Source organism: Ambystoma mexicanum, chromosome 5p (assembly GCF_040938575.1).
Source record: "Ambystoma mexicanum isolate Mex_15411 chromosome 5p, UKY_AmexF1_1, whole genome shotgun sequence".
In the NCBI taxonomy this organism is placed as follows: Eukaryota; Metazoa; Chordata; class Amphibia; order Caudata; family Ambystomatidae; genus Ambystoma; species Ambystoma mexicanum.
In genome coordinates, this window is record NC_090930.1 from 1,119,639,007 (window position 1) to 1,119,661,570 (window position 22,564).

At 45.4% G+C, this 22,564-nt stretch overlaps 1 protein-coding gene across 2 annotated transcripts in view; it reads right to left on the minus strand.

Annotated features, from left to right (window-relative positions):
- The window catches only part of CAP2 (cyclase associated actin cytoskeleton regulatory protein 2), a 1,372,251-nt gene that overhangs the window by 669,064 nt on the left and 680,623 nt on the right, over positions 1-22,564 (minus strand). For both annotated transcript variants that reach the window (XM_069613602.1, XM_069613603.1), the window contains one exon: positions 93-198. In XM_069613602.1, the coding sequence (XP_069469703.1) occupies positions 93-198 (106 nt within the window). The remainder of the gene's footprint in view (positions 1-92; positions 199-22,564) is intronic.

Genomic DNA, 22,564 nt, shown 5'->3' on the forward strand with positions numbered 1-22,564 from the left:
AATTTACCTGCCTGCCTCAGGACAGCTTGGACAAAAAACAATGATTAACTTGTATAGCTGGGCATGTATAGAGAAAAGACAAACAGACTTACCGTTTTACTCCAAGAGAGGCCAGTAGTGTGGTATTCCTTGATGTAAATTTGAAGCTCAGTCCAGATGTTCAGGCAAGACTTCACCCAATCGACATGGCGGCTATCGCTGGCACAAACAAAAAGGACATCAGTACACAAATGGTCCAAAACTACCATTATCATTAAGATGGAAAGGTACCATTTTATTATGGGGATTGGGTATAAAGAGCAATAACCAAAGCAATGTTCAGGCATTTTAACAGTTGTTTCTATATTTTACCTTTTTTTAATATACTTTAATTTCGTGTACATTGTAACTCCACAGGTTTAAGTAATGCAATCTGGCAGGTACATGCATCTCATGACAACTTAAGAGACCATTTTTGTGAATTGTGTTACAACAGTAGCTCCAAGTTAAGTAAATAAAAACTGCTTATTTTGGCATGCAATATCTCTCACTTCAGAATATGTGCTTCCTAAGCATGAGTCATTTTTGCTGTGTGTATAGGGCTATATCTAGCATTGGAGCACATGCCCAGTATTTCGGTCTAGGGTAACAGTCTTTGTTCTTCTATGCAACTCAGCGCGGCCTAGGGACACATCAGTGGCACTTTCCAACAGGCTAAACTGTGTTTGCCTTGTTGCACATTTTTAAAAACCTTTAATCGTAGAAAGCCCTTCTAGCGCCATATGCCACATTCCGTCTGCCTCCCTCCCCCAAACACTTCTTACCCTTTCCATTGCCCTCCCGGCAGCCCCTGCCCTTCCTCCATTGGTTTTCAGGTTCACATGATCCCTACCTCCCTGCACAACCAGACACCCCAATACAGCCTTGCCCAGGCAGCTGGCGAAGGGCAAAGAGAGATGCCGGTGCATTGTGTTGTTGAAGACCCGCCACCACCTAAGCCCAGCAGTCTGAGCCACAATCCAGTAAGGGACTACAGCCTGCCAATTCCACTGGACCTACACCTTTACTGCCTACATTAATTGACTTCACTGTATTCCGCTTTTTCTGCCTTAAGTGAATTGTTCTCCATCACATTCTGTGTTCCCCACTTTACTGGGAGTGCCTGGAATTATTATTCCCCAATGTATTCCGCTCACAATTGCTCAGAATAATCATTCCCCTCTGTTATTCACTCATTGATTACCTAGATTGATTGTTCACCACTACATCTTGAACCACGATTGCCTTGGATTATTTAGCCCCTCTTGTGGACATTCACTGACTGCCTAGATTAATGGTTCTCAACTGCATTAACTGTTCCCCATGGTATTTTGCTTCTTGATTACCTAGATTAAGTATTCCATACTTTAATCATTGTTTGCCACTGAATTCTTGCTCACGGATTTCATCAGAATAGTTATTCACCTATTGAGTCCCCCCTAATTGGCTAAATTAATTGCTCCAACTGTATATTGATGTTGGCTGTCTTAGATTAATTGTTCCTCTCTGGTAGTCACTCTTTAATTTCTTAGATGTTTTCTTCTCTGATGCCTTAGTTGTTCCTAGCTGTATTTTGCTCAGTAGTCTCCTTAAATAGTTTTCCACTGCGTTATTAGTTCAGCACATTTCTTTTTGTTATTGATTGCCTAGATTATTTGCTCCCACTGAAAATCGCCAACATGATGCTTTAGACTGTGTTCCTCATAATGATCATCTTATGCTGCTCTTGATTGCCCAGATTAATCACTCCTCTCTGGCTAGTCACTCGATTGCCTTGATTAATTGTTCACAACTACGTCTTGACCCAGGATTACCTTACATTATTTGTCCCCCTCTTTAATTTCTCCAGATTGCCTTGATGAATTGTTACAACTGTATTTGGCTATTGATTTCCTTCAATTAATTGGTCTCCTCCGTTGGACACGCATGGATTGCCCAGATCAATTGTGCTTGACTGCATTAACTGTGCCCCACAGTATTTTGCTCCTAGATTGTCTATATTTATTATTGCCTGCTGCATTAATTGTTAACAACTGTTTCTTGCATCACAAAGGCCTCAGATTATTTGTTTTCCTCTGTATCCGTCCCCCACCAGATTGCCTATATTGTTCAGATATATTCTGCTCTGGTTTGCCTAGGTGAACTGTCCCCACATTGTATTTTGCTGCCCGATTGCCTGGCAATTATTCCTCAATTAATTACTTTCGACTACATTTGTGTTCATTGATTGTCTAAACAATTGTTCCCCAATGCATTTTGGACCTTGATGGCCTAGATTAATTATTCCCCACTGCAATAACTGTTCACAAACACATTGTTGCTTTTTGATTGTTTCAAAATGCATTGTCCCCCTCAAAGTTGCCAGTTGATTTCCTTCTAGATGAATCGTTGCCCACTGCATTTTCCCTCTTGATTGCATAGATTAGTTATTCCCCACAACATTCATTGCAAAACTCACAATTTTTGCAGATATATTGCCTAAGATTGTTACACCCCATCAATTGCTCCTCGATTGCCCCTAGATTGTTTCATACTGTAGTTGTTCCAGATTGCCTAGAATAAATGGTCCCACTGTATTCTGCTGTTGATTATCTTAGAGTAGTAGTTCCCCTCCGCAAGTCAAGTGGCTCGCCGATTGCCTACATCAAAAGGTTCTCATTTGCATTAACTGTTTCATTCACACTATATTTTGATCCTCTATTTCAAAAGATTATTTTTCACTACATTCATTGTTCACCACTGGATTCTTGATCATGGATTAACAAGATTAAATGTTCCCCGCTGCATCTTGCTCCTTGATTGCCTGGAATAGTAATGCTCCTCCTTATTCTTGCTTCTTGAGGTTCTCAGATGTATTGTTCCTCTATGGAATCACTCCTCATTGCATAAATGAATCAGTCAAGTATATTTTTGTTTTGCTCTGTTAGGTGCTCATTGATTGCCTATATTATTTATTCTCCACTGTATTTGTTGTTCCCCAATGTCTTTTGATCATTTATTGCTTAGATAAAAGGCTATAATTGTATTTTGCTCCTTGAATGGCTCAGATTAATTGTTCCCTGCTGTAGTCGCTCCCATATTGCCTTACATTAACGGTTCAATATTGTTTTTTAAATGCATTTTTATTGGCATTTTGAATAAAACAAAATTAACCCCCACCATCCCTCTTCCCCCGACCCCCCGCCAGCTGAAGTAGTACATCTGTATCTTTCCACATCTCAGGTTGTTTAAGGGATTTCATCCTATTACATAATGTCCAATATTCTCAAAGTGTGTGGACACCAGTGACGTACATAGTCCCCTTTGAGGAAGTCCAAAACTATTACCCGATCTTGTTGGAATTTCCAGGTTTCCCCTTGCAAGTTATGTCATCCATTCCATTGCCATAAATCCCCACAGTTTAAACAACCAATCCTTTATCGTTGGCGGCCGTTTTTGCTTCCAGCATTTCGCAATCACAAACCATGCCGCTATTATCAGTAACATGAGGGCTTTTCCATGTGCCCAAGTGGGCAGGCGGATCTCCGGGTCAAACAACACGCACATACATTCCCTAGGTATATAAATTTAATGCTGGGGTTCCCATTGTCTTTATCTGGGTTTTGGACTCCTGCCAGAATGTCCTCAAATCCAGACACTCCCACCAGATATGTCTCAAATCCCCTTTCATGCCACATCCCCCTCCAACACTTCTCCGGGGTTGGCGGAAACATTTTGTGTAATCTCTCCGGGGTATAATGTCACTGAACAATTGTTTTATACCATGCTTCTCTAACCTGGATCGACCTCGTCAGCTTAGGGATATTCGCCCACAAATGGTCTCAATGATCTCTTGGAATATCCATCTCCAGTGTTTTTTCACATCTTTGCATGCAACCCCATACCTGGCCCGATTCCCTTTCCATCAAGATTGAATTTAGCTTCAACACCATTTGTTTGTACCCGTTTGTGTGGCAATACATTTTTCCTTTAACCTTTTGTGCAGCGCCCTCGTTCTACACTTTGCTATAGCATGTTGGGTATCTCAATGGAGCTTCTAAATCATTTCCATTCGCACCGTTTCTCCCGCTGAGATTTCAACGCAATAAATTCCGCCCTGAATTACTGCCTTAAAGGTATCCCAACTCCCCTCCTGCAAGACATCTTGATTGTTGTTAACTGAGAAATACCCATCTATCTTGCCAAGCACATAGCCCCATACAGGGCCCTTTGTCCCTAACCGTCACCAGCAGGGGAGCATGGTCGGATAATGATATGGACCCCAGTTCTACTTCCTTCACCTCACCCATTAGCCTAGCTGTCACCCACACAAATCAATTCTGGACAGGGATTGATATATATGTGAAAAACTCATATAACCCCTTTCGTTTCCCCTGTTGGTCCGCCAAACATCTCGTAGGGTCAGAGCTTCAAAGTTTTCCCTTAGCCCCCATGAAGGGGTGCTGATCCCCCTCCCTGCTCCTGTGTTCTATCAATGGCAGGATCCCACACCAAGTTAAAGTCACCCGTTAATAGAATCTCTCATACTGCAAAGCACTTCAGCTTAGCTACCACCTCCCGCAAGAACTCATCCTGCCCTTTATTGGGTGCGTACACCATCACCATGGTAACCTTTCTATGTTCCAGCTGCACTAATGCAAACAGGCACTTCCCCTCAACATCCGCTAGGAACCATTCAAACATGGCCTTGAGTGAATCTTTGAACTCTATCATGACCCCTGAGGTCTTCGTATCGCACTGAATTGGAAAATCCGGGACAATTGCTGCCATCCCACAGCAGATTTATCCGCCTTCTTTATGTGCGTTTCCTGTAGCATAACATCATCCGCACATTCCCTTCTTACTAGGGCTTACACCTTTTTACGCTTCACTGGGGAATTTAGACCCCTCACATATGACAACACTTTGAATGCGATGCATAGTGAAAATGTGAATTGCCATGCTTATATTGATCCCAGACCCTCTTCTATATTCAGTTCTCACAAACTTCTTCCCCTTCTCTCTCCCCGCCCCAACTTCCCCAACCAAACACCCACCCCTCTCCCCACAACAAACCACCTCAGGACCAGGCTGAAGATCCTATAATACCCTCAGAACCAACCCCAAAGCTTTGGCCTAAGAAAATACTGGAGGTCACCCCTATTGGGAAGTATCCTAACACCTCCCCCTGATTCCAAAACATTTCCTACTAGCCCTCCGCTCTGGGTTAAGAAGACCAGTATCCCACCCTTCATCATCCACCCACCTCCCTCCTTCACTTTAACTTGACCACTGACCACGAAACACTACGCATTCTCCCCTCTGCTCCACTCCCTTTCTTTTCCCCAGAGGACCTTTCAGTCTGGCCCCCCTTTCTCCCATCCTCACCTGCACCTTAGACCAGTCCCAATGTCTCAGCCCACGATGGTAAGATGGCCTTATTCGTCCCTCTCCATGACCATCTTCTTCCTCCTCTATGTTCAGCAATGCCAGGCCCCCTGCACATGATGTAATATGATGCTGCACACCCTGCAGATTGAAAAGTAAACCAAACGGAAACGTCCACTTCTATGCAATTTGTTTTGCAACGAGAGTCTGCATCACCTGGCCCAAGTCTCTCCGTTTTTGCAATGTTACCAGAGCCAGGTCTTAGAATAACTGCACCTGTGCCCCATTCACTGGACGCTCCCTTCGGTTCTCGCTGCTCACAAAATATTCTCTTTCAAACATATGAAGTAAGTGCAACCAGGACATCTCTCAGTCTTGCTCCCAGCTCCCTTCTACTTGGCCCCACTCTAGACACTCGATCAATTCCAATATTTTCCACTGTATGTCCATCAATAAATTCCCAAAACATTGTTGGGGCGTATTCTTTAGATCTGCATCCAATATTGACTCACTTAAACCTTTTACCCGAATATTGGACCGGCGCAAACGGTTCTCCAGATCCTCCGCCTGCAATTCCAAATTAAGTGAGACCCTAGCCAGCTGACCCAGCAGTTTACTGTTCTGTTGAACCTCCACCAACATCTCTGTTAGGACCTGTTCAGTCACATCCACCCACTGTCCCAGTGCCTTCACTTCCCCTTTAACTTCAGTAAGGGATTTTGTTAGTTCATTCCGCAACAATGTAAACTGTTCCTGAAAGGTATTCGTAATTCTCCCTTCCATGTCATTGAGGCCTTCCTTAAGGTCTTCTTTACTGAGAGCCATCTCCACGCTTTCTTGGGCATTCCCTTTCTCCTCCTCGGCATCTCTTTTCTCAGCCCCTGCTGTACCCTCACCCTGCTGCTTCAAACAGCGCTCCAGCTGTCCTTCCTGAGCTATTTAGGGTTGCTTCCTTCTGGCCGGGGGGCCCTTCTCGTTAGGTCTTGTCCCCCTTAAGCCCCCCCACAAATGTATATTCCTCAACCGCTCGTGTCAGGGGGCAAAATCCAGTACTGTAGGTGGACCCCCTCTTCCAGTCTTCTTTCGCTTATACGTTGGCTATTATTATACTGTATGTGCTCCGCTCCCTCAACGCACTCTTTCCTCTGGTGTTTTTCTCCTTCTCACCTCTTTCACACCCACCAGGTACCTTCTTCAGGGGTCACCTCCAAGTTACCTCCCATGGGGATCAGCCACACTTTTACATCCCCTTGTACTTCTTCCAGGGTCCACCCCCTCTTGCCGCCTTCACTCGCTGGGGAAGGGTCTAGTTTCTTGCCACAGGACTTGCTACCCACTCTGCCCGCCTTCCAGCTTCATATGTTATTTTCCTGCAGCACCGCAGGGCCTTTAGATCGACCCCTCCTCCTCAGACTGTCTCCCTGCTGCCAAGCACCAGTGTGGAATCCCCGATCCAGGCAGCAGATCCGGTATGCCCCCCACTTGGTAGCCTACCTTGTTCGTAGGCGTTCTTCCTGTGATTGCTCCTTCGTCACCAGGATCTCTGCTTCAACACCTCTGCCAGGTACAGGGCCGCCTCCTAACACACCGCCAGTCCTCCGGCTGCCAAGCCCCAGTCTCGCCTGTCTCCCTTTTGCTGGCTCCCCGTGGCCCCTCCTTATCTGCGTTCTGCAGGGTGTGGCACACTTTGTTGCTAACGTGGTCCCCGCCTCATTTCTTCGTTTTCATGATATTTCCTTTGCCCGGCCCACCTCAGAAATACAGATGTGCGCGGCCTGTTACTCGGCCCGGGGCGAAGAACTGCACGTCCTCACTCGCTGGCGGCCATTTTAGAATCGGTTCTCCATTGTTTTAATTGTTTCCGACTATACTCTGCTCTTGACTGCCTAGATTGTTTCATCCAAAAGGCCTTAGATCAACTTTTCTCCACCCCATTACTTATTCCAACTGCACTTTGCTCCAGTTCACTTAGATCAACTGCTCCACGTTAATTAAGACTAGTACTCAGCGCGGGTTATGTTTAATAAAACAAACGCACAGATTGATGTGTTTGCGAGCCTTACAACACAGTAAGCCCGCACACGTCCCTGCGCATCCCTCACGCCAGTCTTCAGTGTTTTTTCTTTCTTTCTGGCCACCATGGAAAGGGAGAATGGACAACACGTAGTCCCTTCCCTGTTAGGGAGAATTCTCATTCTATGGCTAATTTCCCTTACCTATAGAGTCCCCCAGCAGCTTTGCTGGATTTGAAGGGTTTGTTTCTTTCTCCTGCTAAGAGTGAGACTCTTTTTCCCACTCTAAGGCATGTTTTGCTATGTGCGTTGTAGGCTATTTTTTGTGTTTAATGTCTATGGGGTTTTTCGCACCCTCATAGGAACCATCTTTTTACACATGTGGTACACAGCACCCTCAGTGCAGTAACACAGGGGTGTCATAGTGACCCCCAAACAGACTCCATACCCTGGGACTGACTACTGTCTCCCAGGGCATGTAAAGTCCCCATTGACTTTATTAGTCAATAATTATGAACTAAACCAGTACAACCCATCTTACTATGGAAGCACTGGGAAGGGTTAATAGTTTTTCCCTGGTGTTCATTTTCGAGAGGGTACCGTACAGTCCCGCTCTCAAAAGTTTCTGGCTGTTGGCAGTGGTTACTACCAAAAATATTCGACCGCAAATATTTCCCTATGGGATTTTACCATTGTTCGAGGCTATCACATTTACTGACAGCCTCTAACATACCGCCGGTTTATTTTAATATTAACTTTACTCCGGTAGGTTTTATTTGCCAGAACTTTTATAATAATTCTTTCTCGTGTCTTTCTCTGAGATCCTAACCCAGGTCAGGGATCCATTGCTCGTCCTTTTGGCACCCCCTAACGCGACGCAACCCTTGTTCACGGCCCAGTCCGCCAGAACTGTGCCATAATAGGGAGATTTCTTTCATTTTCCACCTATGTAGGTGTGCTGCTAAATCCTTGAAGAGTTGTGGGAAATTGGACTGGTATACTTCCTTTGGGTGCGCTGGTATCGGGACACCTATGTATTTTAGTGTTTTCCTTTTACCATTTAATTGGGCAGCAGGGGCGAAGGGAGGCTATGTCCCCCTCCGATAGACCCACGCCTAGAGCCCCAGACTAATGATAGCTAACAGCGAAGCCTGCTGTGCGTTTAAAGGCTTTCAGCTCCATAAGGGGTGTCGAGGATGAGACTCCCGTAAGGGACAGGAGCACATCTGCACATAAGGATAATTTATATTCCCCCCCACCACCGTTATACCTTCAATTGCCGGATTGTCCCTAACCCGTTTGGCTAAAGATTCCACTCTGATAGCGAAGATTAATGGGGATATGGGACATCCCTGTCTTGTACCACAAGTTAGACGGATGGGGACCGATTGCTGCTGATTCACTCTCGCCGAGGTCATAGGAAAGTTATAATTAGCCAGAACCATGGCTCGAAAGGCAGGCCCGAAGCCGAATGTCTACAATATGAGTTTTTTATAAAGGTACAACCGACTTTATCAAAGGCCTTAGAGGCCTCTAGTGCCAGTAACCCCAACTTGCTCCGGTTCATTGTTATCTCCACCAGGCCAGGCGCCCGACATACATTCTCCCCTTTGGTTCTGCCAAGGATGAAGCCTGTCTGATCTGCATCTATAACCCCAGGCAGAACCCTTGCTAGCCTGTTGGCCAAAACCTTTAATCAATATTTAGTAAAGATATTGGACTATAAGAGGCACATTCTCTGTGGTCCTTACCCGACTTCAGCAAGAGGATGGTTAAGGAGTTTAGCATAGAATGTGTCATCTTGTCGGATGGCCGAAAGGAATTGACTAGGGCCATCAAGGGTTTCACCAATTATGCTGGTAGACCTTGTAGAATTGTGATGCAAAGCTATCGGGGGACCAGGGCACTCGCCTTAAGGGATTTAATCACTGTCTCGACCTCCCCGATCGAGATTGATAGGTCTAGGGACTCCCTCTCCCAGTCCGGAAGGTGGGGTAAGGCTGCCTCATCTATACATCTGTGAAGACCTGCTCTCCAACCTTGATTCCAACACCCACTGTGTCCTCATCTTACTGGATCTCTCTTCTGCCTTTGACACGGTCAACCATGCCATCCGGCTCGACAGTCTCTGTGATAACCTGGGTATCACTGGCCAGGCCATAGCTTGGCTGACTTCTTTCCTCTCTGATAAACCCTCCCAGGTCCAACTTGGGTCCTTCCTCTCCTCTATCTCTACCCGTGGTGTCCCCCAGGGGTCTAACCTCTCTCCCTGGCTGTTCAACTAATACCCAGCACTTCTTGCCCACCGCACTGCCGCTCTCTGCCCCAGCTTTCAGTGCTATGCGGATGACACTCGGCTCATTTTCAGGCTACCTTCGGCCACCTCTTCTCCGTCTCGCATCTATGACTGTCCGCTATCCAGGAGCAGTGTGCCGCCAATGATCTCTGCCTTAATGCCAGTAAGACTGAGATTCTCCTCATTAGCACACCCGCTCCCTCCTTTCCTGTCACACTCTGGCCGGCCTCTCTTGGCCCTCTTCCTGCCCCCACTTGCGAGGCTAAAAACCTCTGTGTCATCTTCGACTCCACACTCTCCTTCTCTCCTCACATCTCTGACGTCTCTAAGAAGTCACACTACCAGCTGCACCTCCTCAGAGGTATTCTTCCTTTCCTCTCCTTCCCCCAGAAGCTCACTGTCTCCAGAGCTTTGGTTCTCTCTAGGCTGGACTATTGCAACAGCCTCTTTCTAAATCGGCCTGCTTCTATTCTCTGCCCCCTCTGCAACTCATCCAGAACAGGACTGCAAGACTTGTCCTTGGCCTCAAACCCAGGGATCGTATCTCTCCAGGACTGAAATCTCTGCACTGACTCCCAGTGGCCGCAAGGATTAAGTTCAAAACTCTCTGCGTTATCCACAAGGCCTTCTGGGGCATGGGGCCTCAATACCTTCAACTCTCTTTTCCTAAATATCTTCCTTCTCAAGCTCTTTGCTCATCCGACTCCAACTCCATCAGGGACAGTCGCTTCTCCAAGCAACGAGTTGGTGGTAGATCTTTCTTCAGCTGGTCCCTCCCTCTGGAACAGCCTCACTGAAATTTGAGGAGAACCATCTCCGGTTCCGGAAGCACCTCAAAACCTTCCTCTTTGCTTCTGCTTTTCCTCCTCCTCTGCCCTGCTGAATTCCTGGCTGAAACTGTACTGGTTACCTGGCCACCCTCTTGATCTCAGGCCCAAGTCCCCTCCCCCACCAGTTACACACCTGTACTGCCTCCCTGGCAACCCCCGAACTTGGGGACTGTTTTTCTGTGTCCCTACAGTCCCCCACCAGCACTTGACACCTGATGTCTGCACTTACCCTTGCACTTGCCGCCGGCTGGCCCTACTTCTCTTATTGTGTTTAAGTTTTCTATTACCCAATGTACTGCACTTTCCCCACTCTGCACTTTTCCTTTTCCCCCCTTCCCCTGCACTTGCGCGTTCTGAATGACACTTGGCGTAGTAGGACCGCTGTCTGTCTTCCCTCTGTTCTCCATCCCTTGTCGCGTCGCGCCTTGGAACACTTGGGTTTAGGTACGTTATAAATGCCATATCATACATACCGGTTTTGCTCCTCTAATGAGTGGGGGGCGGCTGACAGGGTGTCCCACAAGTGTTCCACTGCCAATTGAAGCTTGGCATCCTCCGCATAATGTATTGTCTCCTGGGGATCCCTCGACCCTGTTATCCTGCTATGTTGGGATGTTTTTACCATTTTCCTCACCATAAGAACTAGCTACTTACCCCTGGTAACGTTCTTTCGACTGGAGGTTCCTCCCAGGTATTCCTCATCTTTAATATCTCAAATATCCAGCTTCAGCTGCTTTTGAATTTGTTTTTGGGCAGAGGGTGTTGTGCGTCGATGCAGTTGACTCGATGTCCCTCGAAGGCCTCCGTCTCGAAGATGATGTCATCACTGGCATATATAGCACGTGCAGCGCCCGTTGGCTTCAGTTCTGTTTTTTGTGTCATACCCAAGTAGAACTACCCGCTTCAACGCGGGTTTGACCGTACTAGGCTCTGAAGGAGCGAAAGCTGTAATAGCATGGGAAATTCTACTCAGGGGTAGGTTGAGAGGGCGATGAGGAATATGTGGGAGGAACATCCAGTCGAAAGAACTTTGCCAGGGGTTAACTTGTTCTTCGAATTAATCTTGCCCTCCCACGTATTCCTCATCTTTGATAAACTCCCAAAGCAGTGTTTGTTTTGGTGGAGGGAGTAAGAATTTTGCCATCAATGGTTTCCATGAACAGAATGGAGGACAGCTTTTCCAAAGCTTCCATCCTGACTTAGGGTAGAATAAAGGCCGTAATGCTTAGTGAAAGTGTGTATTGTAGACCATTTAGCTACCTTACAAATGTTTTTAATAGGAACACCTCTTTGCAGAGCAGAAGAACTAGCCATGCCCCTAGTGGAATGGGCCCACAAGCCTTCTGGAGGATCCTTGCCCGCTAGCATGTAGCATTCTGAAATAGCTAGAATAATCCATCTGGACAAGGTCTGCTTTGTTACAGCCTGTCCCAGTCTATGACTGGTATAACTTATGAATAGCTGGTCATCCAGATAAAGTTTGACAACCTTGAAATGTAGAAGCTCAGTGGATCGAGCCTGTGCAACCTTTCCTCTTCCTTGCCAGGACGAGGTGGAGAATAGGAAGTGGGTAACACAATCTTTTGTCCTAAATGAAAGTCTGAAATGGCCTTAGGTAGAAATGAAGGCTTGACCCTGTAAGGAAGGAGGGGGTTGATGTTGCCCCCCCCAAACATTCTACACGAAAGGGACCACCTGCTCTTGTACTAGTGGAGGGACGCCTCTGATGCCCTTCTGTCGTCTCAGCGGGTAAACTCCGGACACATACGGAGGTGGGGCTATTGTCGTTCCAGATCTTGTGAAGTTCAATGACAAGCCAAACATCAAGTGTGTGGAGTTACCCTATATGATAGAGAAAGGACGTAAACATGTCGATAACAAATGGCAGGACACCACACTACCTTGCCTGGCAGAAGGACTGGTAACATAACAAGGACATGATACCACGAGTCGACAATTTCTGTGCACAAATATGGACAGATCATATCACAAAGCTGATGTGGATTGCAACAATGGAAAAGCCGGTGCAGGTACACAGGGAAGAAGTATATGGACTTTGTTTCTGCAGCAAGGGCACAGTGTTTGTTGGCTCAAACAAATGTTGCAATAAGACTCTCCAGATTGCAGACAGGAAGGGAATGGAAGCTGTAATGGATTACTACTGGGTCTGTGGCCAACACGCTTACTTGCACCTCCCACCATCACGGAGGGGCTGTTCGATAGCCATGCTGCACTCAGTGCTACTAGTAATCCCAGAAGAACACCTGAAGGGGGAGCACTGCTTGCCGAGGAGCAAACCAGCCTTCTCATATTCGAAGAAGAGAAAAACCTGTTGTCCACACAAAAGCTCTGCATCCTGGCAGTAAAAGGACGAACTACATATCCAAAGACCCGTCCGCATTGCTTGCTGAAATACCAGAAGAATACAGGCTCTTCAGTTCAGCAGAATCGTTTTTCGCCCAGTTGCCGGAGGTGCAGGTAGCAGCAAACGCTAAATGGTTGCAGATCGTGCACTGGGAGATGGTCCAGCTCACAAACGATACAGAGAACAGGTTCAACGTGATCGAGGTTGCATGCATTGAGACTTATGACGATTCAAAGCCGCTATGTGCTGGAACAGCAATGGAAGGCAGGGTTTGCAAAACATTTGGCGATTCCTGTTGCATGTTCGTGCCTTCAAAGGATGCAGGCAATGCGTCGTTATAGCACATCATTGCAGCCGTCTATGGCCTGGGTGTTTGAAGAAAGAGGGAGGAGTACAGGAGAGTGGCAGGTTCACCATGGCACTTGACAGGGACCCGTTGTTGCTCGGAGCAATCATGAAGATGTTGATGCCCATCATGTTCATCCTGGTTATTTTTTGCACCTGTCAACTGGGCCTCCGATGTTGTGCCAATATGGCACCAAATAGCGCATGAATGATGGTATCAATTGGAGTTTCAAAAGCACCTTGTGAGACAAAAAATATTGAAGTACAGGCTGATCTCCCACACTGTGGCCCTAAGCATGAAATGCTCCCCATCCCATATGGAAATGAAGTTGACCACCTATACCACATTATCATTACCCAAACTCCCGATATAGAGAATTATACAGAGCTTTGGGTAGACCTGGCGGGGCATGGGGGATTCATCTATGTGACTTGCTCACCTGAGGAATATGCGCGTAGGGGGAGAGTTTGCGGTCAGTATGCAGGGCATGGGTAACAAAGGGAACACAGCCATACATGGAAGCAGAGAGGAGACGGCATGTGCGCATGTCATGGTTACGGGTCAGAGGCATACTTGCAGGCCCTCTTTCGGTGTTGTTCATGTGGATAGGGGGAAGAGACAGTCAGGCGTGGCATGGGTTAAGGCTCTGAGAACCCAGAGTATGTCAGCAGGGAAACCCCATCATCCAATCACTGCCAAGGGAACTTCCTGCTTCCCCCAACATGGACAAGAGGTCCCAGCTCAAAGCAAGCAGCGCGGTCTAGTCTCTGGGCGTGGTTGCCTATATAAACCAAGCCCAGGGATCAACACGCGCTTCGTGTGAATTCTGTTTCACACTCTTACCCTGACTTCTATGCTTACCTGCAGTCCTGTGTGGACTTCCCGCTTACCTGCAATCCCGTGTGGTCTTCTCCGCTGACCTGCAGTCCTGTGTGGACTTCTCCGCTTACCAGAATTCCCGTGAAGACTTTGCGACCGTCAACCGATAACGAGTTCATCTTCAGAGTTGTTCGCCTTCGTCCCACGGCTTACACAGCATACCGGCACCTGAAAAGGAAAAGCAAGAACAGGTGATTAAAACCGGCCGGTGTCGGAACTTTACTTCGCTTTCTGCAGCACGTTAAGATACTGCTCTAAGACCGCTTACGCTCACCTTCAGAGTGCGGTCTTGGTCTGGAACAGCTGTCGGTCCTGCCTCTAGCTCCTTCTCTTCCATCCAGTACTTCAGTGCCTCCCGGAGCAGACGTAAGAAGAGAAAGGGAAGACAAAGTTAGTCCCAGCAAACATTCACTCAATACTCTCACCGCATTCAGGCTGCAAATCACGCAGGGCAAGGAACTCTGTGCAACCCAGTGAGGCAACTGGGAATCAAACTTACCTGGTACCAGAACCTACCTGTTAAACCAAACCCAGTGAGTTAACTGGTTGCAGAACTTACCTTCGGCACAAGGAAACTTACCAGTGAGGCAACTGGTCCCGAACTTTAACTGAACTAACACATACCTGAACAACAGCTGTGATAAGCGGCCATCTCCAGCAACTCCCTACGGCCCCCAGACATTGCGCTCCTGCAAGAGCAGGATGGAGAGCTCGCCTAGTTAAACAGAAAGATACCCCTTCAGCAGTAGTGGGCAAGTAGGAATCAAGGGAAAAGCCAGTGGACTCCATCGCTCCTTCGGAGGCTCAGGTAAGCGTGACAGCGCAGGAGTATTAAGGAGTTTGTTACTGTAGAAGTAACAAAATGGGGGAATGTTGGGAAGGGAATGACCCCGTCAAACCCCCACTAAGCGCTTTAGAGTAAGGTGAGTGGCATTTAAAGCACTATAATGGACCAGGGGGGAAGGGGCACAGTGGTAGGACCCCACCCCAACATAATCAACCCACATAGTGTAGCCCAAGGCACAACAAGACTGCCATTTTGTATAGATGTTAATGCATTCTGTGTAGATTTTAGTAACCATATGTTTGGAGACGAGGCCTGCACTAGGTCCTAATTGCGATATGAGAGAAATCTCCAGCCATGCCCAAGCTCCCATGAGTACAACCCACACCCCCAATCGCCATAAAGTTCATTCATTGTTCTAATAGTGTTGCAAAGATGTTTTCCTATCTGCATGAAATGTGCCCTACAAGGTCGCAATCAAAGACCAGCGCCGGGTAGGCATGTAATCTCACACTGGCCAAAGCATGACCCGGCCCATCCCCAGGTGACCACGAGTTATAACCCATATAACTGACTAAACCTCAAGATCCCATAATTCCATGGCACCAGGTGCTCTTTGTTCACCAATCCCAAAGTAACAAGTCCTGAAATGTTCAAAGAGGACAGACATGCAAATATTTGAGCTACAATCATATGATTTGTATTGCGAGGTGCTGTGAGGTATACATTATAGTTCAAAACGAGGGCGGAGACCTTGGAGCCGTATGGCGCGGAATGGAGTGGGTGAAATGTGTGTGTGGAGGTCAGAGTGTCCCAGAACCTCCTTTATGCCAGTTTTAAAGCCTGCCAGGCACAAAGTATAATAATAAAGTAGCATTGTGTTAGGAGTGTAGTTAATGTGTTCTTTGACCTTCATCAGTGAGAAGATGATCTCTGCAGCACCCACGTGATGGAAGACGGACGGACTGGACTGAAACCAATGTCCTGGCAATCCTTATGGGGCAGGCAGATACTGTATAGGTGCACACCAACCAGCCATGCAGGTGTTTACTGTATATGTTTGCGTCATGACGACGATGTGGGTCCTCTTAAGCCTCTGCATGTACCCTTTTTTCGGCAGAACGTTCTTTGCAGCAGAGTTCTTTGCTGTTGCGCTCATCTGTGTGTGAGATTAAAACTGGTTATCCTTACAAGATCGACTTGGGCCTTTCTGGGCCTTTCTTCCCTAGTGGGTTGTGTTTTCTCTGGTGTGAGCGTTTAGGGGCTTGCCTTGATGATCTAGATTTTCCTCCGATTGATGAACTACTCCCTGGTTATACCACTCACTGTTTATACCAACCTCTCATGACTGATATTTTATTTCATGCATGCTTTTCCTATACAAGAACAAACTGTAGTAATATGTATATATATTTTGTATGCTTTTCCTATACAAGAACAAACTGTATTAGTATGTATATATATTTATAATCTTGTGCTAAGTAGATACACTTTATTTTGTCTTAGTATCACCTTAATTGCATCAGCATAAAGGATATATACATTTTAGTTGCTTCTAACAGCATACTTAATGCTCCTCATCTCCTATTCATTTAGTAATGTATTTTGATTGCCATCTGTGAAGAATCCTACAGATCCCTCACTTAACCACTGCCTTAAGTCTCCTCCCAGGTGGCCAGGGAAAGGCAGACGCTTCCTGATCCTGACCTTGGGGGTGGTGTTCTCCGGGAGGATCACCTGGGAGGAGACAAAGTCCAGGGTCGCAAGGAGATCCCGTGGAAGTTGCCAGAACAGGTAATGGCCTATTGTCAACAGACTTTCATAACAGAAGGAACATGCAAGGTATTTCAGGATAAAAACCCACCCTACTCCGAAAGGTATAATGAAAAGGAAATCAGAAATATTGCTTTAAACAGACTTTCTTCCTCTGTAACCGAATTCTAATGGTTCATCTTTAAGTGAATATAAGGGAAATAAATCTACCCTTAAAACGCAGAAATTTAAAAGAACTTTGTTGTTGGGGACTACAAGTCCTATAATGCCATGAGTACTGGGACGATGAAGAGGTATGCTGTAATAGTAGTCAGTCACCTAACAGCCCACACCTGAAGGAACCTGAGAGGCATACAAGGCCCCCGCTCAGGTGCGAGGAGGTGAGAAGAGAGCGAGAGAGAGATGGAACTGTGGCTGAGTTGGTGCAGTAACAGAGGTAGAACGAAGTTGTGCAACAAGTTGAACAAGGATCACAGAAGCCGGTGAGTTTAACCTGGCATTCTGATTCCTTGAGCGAGCACTGCTGGCAACAGTATGCAGCTTAACATTCACTCGCGTAGAAGCAGATGCGAGCTTAAGTCTTTCATTGAGTTATTGACAATGGGACAATGGAAAAGTAGCACTCGCGTATGATCGGGAGATTTCTCTTTCACTCGAGTGAAGAACAGTTGCTGCAGAAAGCCATTGTTAAACCCTTTAAACATTGTAGACCTTTATGAAGTGGTCGCCTGTGCCTAATTTAGCTTTTTCCATAAAAGAAGTTGTGTTTAAAAGCTTTATCTGTGGTTGGAGAGCAACCATTGCCCAAGCCAAGAGTATTTCCCTATTAAGACTGGAAGCAGCCTTTTTTAAAGCCAGAAGACCACCATCTAAACAATACTGTGAGCCCAATAGAAGTTTAACCTTGCCTAATATATAAGTGTGCAAGCATTACCTGAAGGCAAGAGAGTGGCACCAAGGCTTATTGGCTAACAATTGGCACAGAGATGTCAGCAAAGTTGGGGAACGGAAACCTGCTGTTCATAAATATTATTTTAAGTTGACACAAACTATATTGCCAAAGACTGTCAGAGAAAAGAAGAAATGGGTCATAAGGGCATGCTTAGGTTGTTGTGTCGGCAGACAGACAAGAGAGGCAAAGAGGCTGCCCCCTTTTGAAGAGCGCTATTCAGAGGAAGAGTGCCTTGCCTATTTGAAGGTGCTGATCTGTCTCAAAGTAAATCTTGACAAAACCTATTTTGAGTCACAAAATGCTAAAGCTGTAGTAATATATCTGGTTGTCAGTAGATGCAAGACTTCAGTAGCACGTGGTAGACGTGAAGTTGTTGAAGCAGAAGTGGCAGCACTGTGCAGTCATCCTGACAGATATCTATTGTAAATACCAATCTTGTGAAGAAAGACACTAACTGCTGACCAAGAACTGTGTTTCACTAACATTTGTATAATCTGTCTTTCCTTTGAATTGTGATACTACTTCTTGAACAACTGGGAGTTGTGGAAAAGTATTGTGGTCAGGAATAACAATAATGCTGTTGTGGTGAAGTGGAAAGTCTCACCACCAAAAGGAGAAGCTTTGTTGTTGCTGGAACTTTGACATTGAAACATCAAGAACTGAATTGAGACTGTTCTATCTACAGGGATTTCATTGTTTCTGTTTATTGAACATTGGAACGGACGTTTCTTTTAATCTTGGGCAAGGGAGTTAACCCAGGTTACTACGAGGTTATCCAGGCACTGTACAGCCAACGGTTGATATTATTTGAAATGCCATATATTTTCTTTTTGTTTGATGTTTAAGTGTGAAGGACAGACATCCTGTGTTAGTGTTTCCCCTTAGTTTTGTTGGGCAGAGAAATCCTCGATAGATTAGGGATAGTGAGGCGTTTAATGATAATTTATACTTTCATAAAATGGCAAATGTTGAATAAATCTACAAAAGTTGTCCTCCTCATATTGCTGATCCCTCACACACCTATTTGAAATATCAATGCCTCAATAATTCTCTTCTAACTTGAGTCTAGTAATTCACTGATTCTCCCATTGGTGCATTTAAAACCTAATGTCTTTTTCAAATGATGATTGGGAAATTAGTCCCACACATGAATGCAATCTTTAGGATCCTTACAGTGGCCGCTCTTAAAACTTGCAAGCCATGCTGCACTCCTCAGACTTTGGGTGGGCCTTTACTTGTATGCAAACATTTTCAGAGAGCTGATGCATTAGGATCAGAAGATCTTGTCAGTCATATAAACCATGTTGCACGCCGCCCTCCAAAAGGAGCCCATGTCCAGTATTTGTAGCAGGTCTGGTGAGATGGGGTCTCAGATCTGAGACTAGGCTCGCTACTCTATGTTTGACCAATTTAATTTGTATCAGATATGTTTTGGGAACTATATACATGCTACAGTGATGGGCTAGGCTTGGTAAATTAAATGCATCCACCAGCGCTACAATGCACTGGACTGTCATCATGGGACAATTTACTTATCAAATGCGGATGCACATTTCAAGGTGGTGTTCAATTTCCCAGCAAATTACAGATGTGTAGTGATCAAAACTCCCTGGTTCCTGACTTTGCCAACATGTGTTAATGAGTTACCTACATTGGTGTCACTACAATGGTATGTCATTGAATGTGTTTTTTTATCAACAAAGAAACAGAGTAATTCACACTAATTGGGCATCAGAGAATGTCCAAAGTGGGACTCAAAAGGGACACGCTTTATTTACTGTATAAAGGCATGGATGGGAATCTAACCAATATGTTCTGGTCATGTTGCTGACTTCATATCTTTTGGAGACACGCTTTGAAAAAAAAGTGATCTCTGTGTAAAAAGTACAACGTTTTTAATTATTTTGGATGAAGGACCTTGAAATGTTGTTTGGCGGCCATAAGGATGTTGTTGCTTGTCCCATGCTGGTTTCTAAGAAAATGACGTTGTGGTCCTTCAAGGGTGTAGTTTACCTAGAAAACTTTTTCATGCAACTCAGTACTTAGCTCTGTAAAAGAGAATAGCATATGATTTTACTGATGACCCTTTCTAAAGTTGTTAGAGAGTCTATGGGCCTCATTACAAGGCAGCCGGTCCGGAAACAACGGTGGCGGTAAATCTGCTGCCACCGTTGTTTATGGTCTGGCTGATTCAGAGTCCTGCAGGCGGGAGGTGTCACTCTCGCCAGTTCTGACCTGGCGGGAGTAACACCACCCGCCTGCAGGCAGACATGGAAACACCAGCTCTGTCATAGATGGAACCAGTGTTTCCATGGTCCCCATCCCCATGGAGTCCCATGGGACTCCATGGGAATGGGGATTTACAGAATTCCGCCTCTGGAATTACCGGGGTTGTAATTCCCCAGTGATTCCGGCAATCACGGAGGCGGAATGGTATTACGGGTCCGGCGGCAGCCTGCCGGTTTTTCCGCCTCGGCTACCGCCGGACTCGTAATGAGGCCCTATGAGTTTACCCTTCTTTCCTTAACCTGTTGACAACTGATCCTTTACCCCGAAATGATAGTGTGTTTGTGTTTCTTCTCTGAGTTTTGCCTGTCCCTCTTCATATCAGATTTCCTTCCATTGTTAGGTCATGTTTTTTGTTCTTCTATAGCGCAGCATCCAACACCTGCATGCCCAGACAGCCAGTCCAGGTGTCAACAAATGAGTAATTTGTACTTCACTCTAGAACGACGAGTAAATAATCTTACATTTGCTAAATCACTGCAGGAAGTGAAGTAACTATTGAGATCTACTTAAGTATATATATTGCACGCTATTAAAGAGAGTAGAAGTAGATGGCTGTGGTCAATGTTCACCTGTCTGCATACACAAGCAGGGGCACAGTTCTCAAAACAAAGGCAACAGACATGCAGATGGGGATCTAGAGATAAGTTACTGTCAAGAATCACACCTATGTTTTCTGCTTGTTTATAGTATGTGGTATTCTACAACCACTCAGGACCCTGTCAAAGCGGATAGCAGAAATCTATGGTCGATTGAAGACATGCACCTGGTCATTCATTAACAAGACTTCAGTCTTTAAAGTATTCAATTGAAACCACTTGGCAGTCATCTGAATGATTGTTTATACACAGGGTCTGCAACAACACTAGCGTGTGCTTGTCATAACAAAACATAAGGAAAAGCACTCCAAATCTATATTTATAACATGCAAGTACTAAAATTTTATTTTACATAGGCTTACTGCATTATGTTTTAGTACTGATGCGTCTATTATAAAACTTTAACACCCATCATTTATATTTGTACAATACTTATGATTTACAGGTGTGATGGGTGTGTGAGTGTATAAACAGTTGATAATGGTATATAGCAAATGCAACTGCCCACTCTTTTCATGCAAAGCTGAACCATTTTCAAGGCTTCAAGTTTATGCCCAGGGGCATTTTAGTCAGTCATCTGGTCTTTACGTCTTTATATGCGCTGGTCCTTGTTTATTGGAATTTTATATGAAACAAGACAACACTCTCCCTTCTATATGGGCTAACAAGCCAAATTAAAATATGGAAATAAACGGCTAACCGAAGCATAAGGAGTGTGACCCAAACAAAATGAAATGGGAACCATAAAGTCACAAATAGAAAAACCAAAAATAAAGCCTTTGTAGAAGAAGGAATAAAACACTTACCCCAAAGGAAGGTAGAAGAATGCCTCATACAATCGATGCACTAAACATTTAAACTAAAATATACATATTTTAGGGCAGCGGTCACCATGCTATAGTTAAGGTGAAGCATGTGTGCATAGACTTTTCCCCAAAGTATACTGCTAAAAACCTTAGACTCACTTGACATTTTCCAACACACAAATGTCGGTCCAGACGTCCCCCAAAGTGGAAATGTTGGGAAACAATAGTTAAAAGTTGAAAAAGTTTATTAAGAAAACAAAACAAACACTGTTTTCAGCCTAGTTCCATTTATCATTTTAGGAAAAAAGTGCATCGATTGAACACTTATAGCATGAAAACCACTGGATGGATCTGGACCAAATAAGAAACTTTGGCACAAAGCATCACGGATAAGACTTTTCCTGGTTTGCGGTAAACCCGTCCATTAGTTTTTGAAATACTCTGGGTCCCAGCTGCAGTAAGCTCTAAGTCTAAAGATGTTCTCCTCCTAGCACACTTTCATGCCTCAGCAATCTTCAGGGAGGCTGATTGCATGCAGGTGTGCAGGGTTAAATCCCACTGGTATTTACCAGGCAGTGGCAGCAGGGAATTCTGGTAACTGTAGGGTAGAGCAAGCCAGGTTCCAACACTCCCCCATTTTCAATGTTAGCCCTCAGTGGGAAGGGGCGGGAGTTGGCTAACTTTGGAGTGCCATAATGATGGTTACTCCTTCCCCTTACCCCTCCCCACCCATGGCTAACGTTGAAAATGGGGGAAGAGTTGGATCCCCAATATATGTTTCGGTTTCCCTTTCCGAATAGTCGCTATAAATGTGTGCTAATAAATATTGCAATGTTAATGTGTACAGATTGTGTATGTCCCTATTTTTCTGTTTAAGTGAGAAGGGCACAGCAGTAGTGGGGATGAATACAAGTGAGAAAAATGGAGGCGGACGATAGCCGCACCTGGCTGCCCTATGTTCAATCACAATACAATAATCCGTAGGACGCCGGTACGGGCCGCATGTTTGCATGCACAAATCCGTCTGGAAATAGTAATAGCATCGTCCGTTTATCTGTGGCACAACTGTGCACATACGTATATCGTGCTGCAATGCCTGGTAACACTTTCCCAGGTGAACATAACTGAATAAACGTGTGGTATAGTTGTAGTAGCTGGAAGCATACACCCTCGTTCTGCACGTACTTTTCCCCGTAAACATCCCACCTACTCTATAGTGCTCACAGCAGGTTATGCCACAATCTCTTCTAC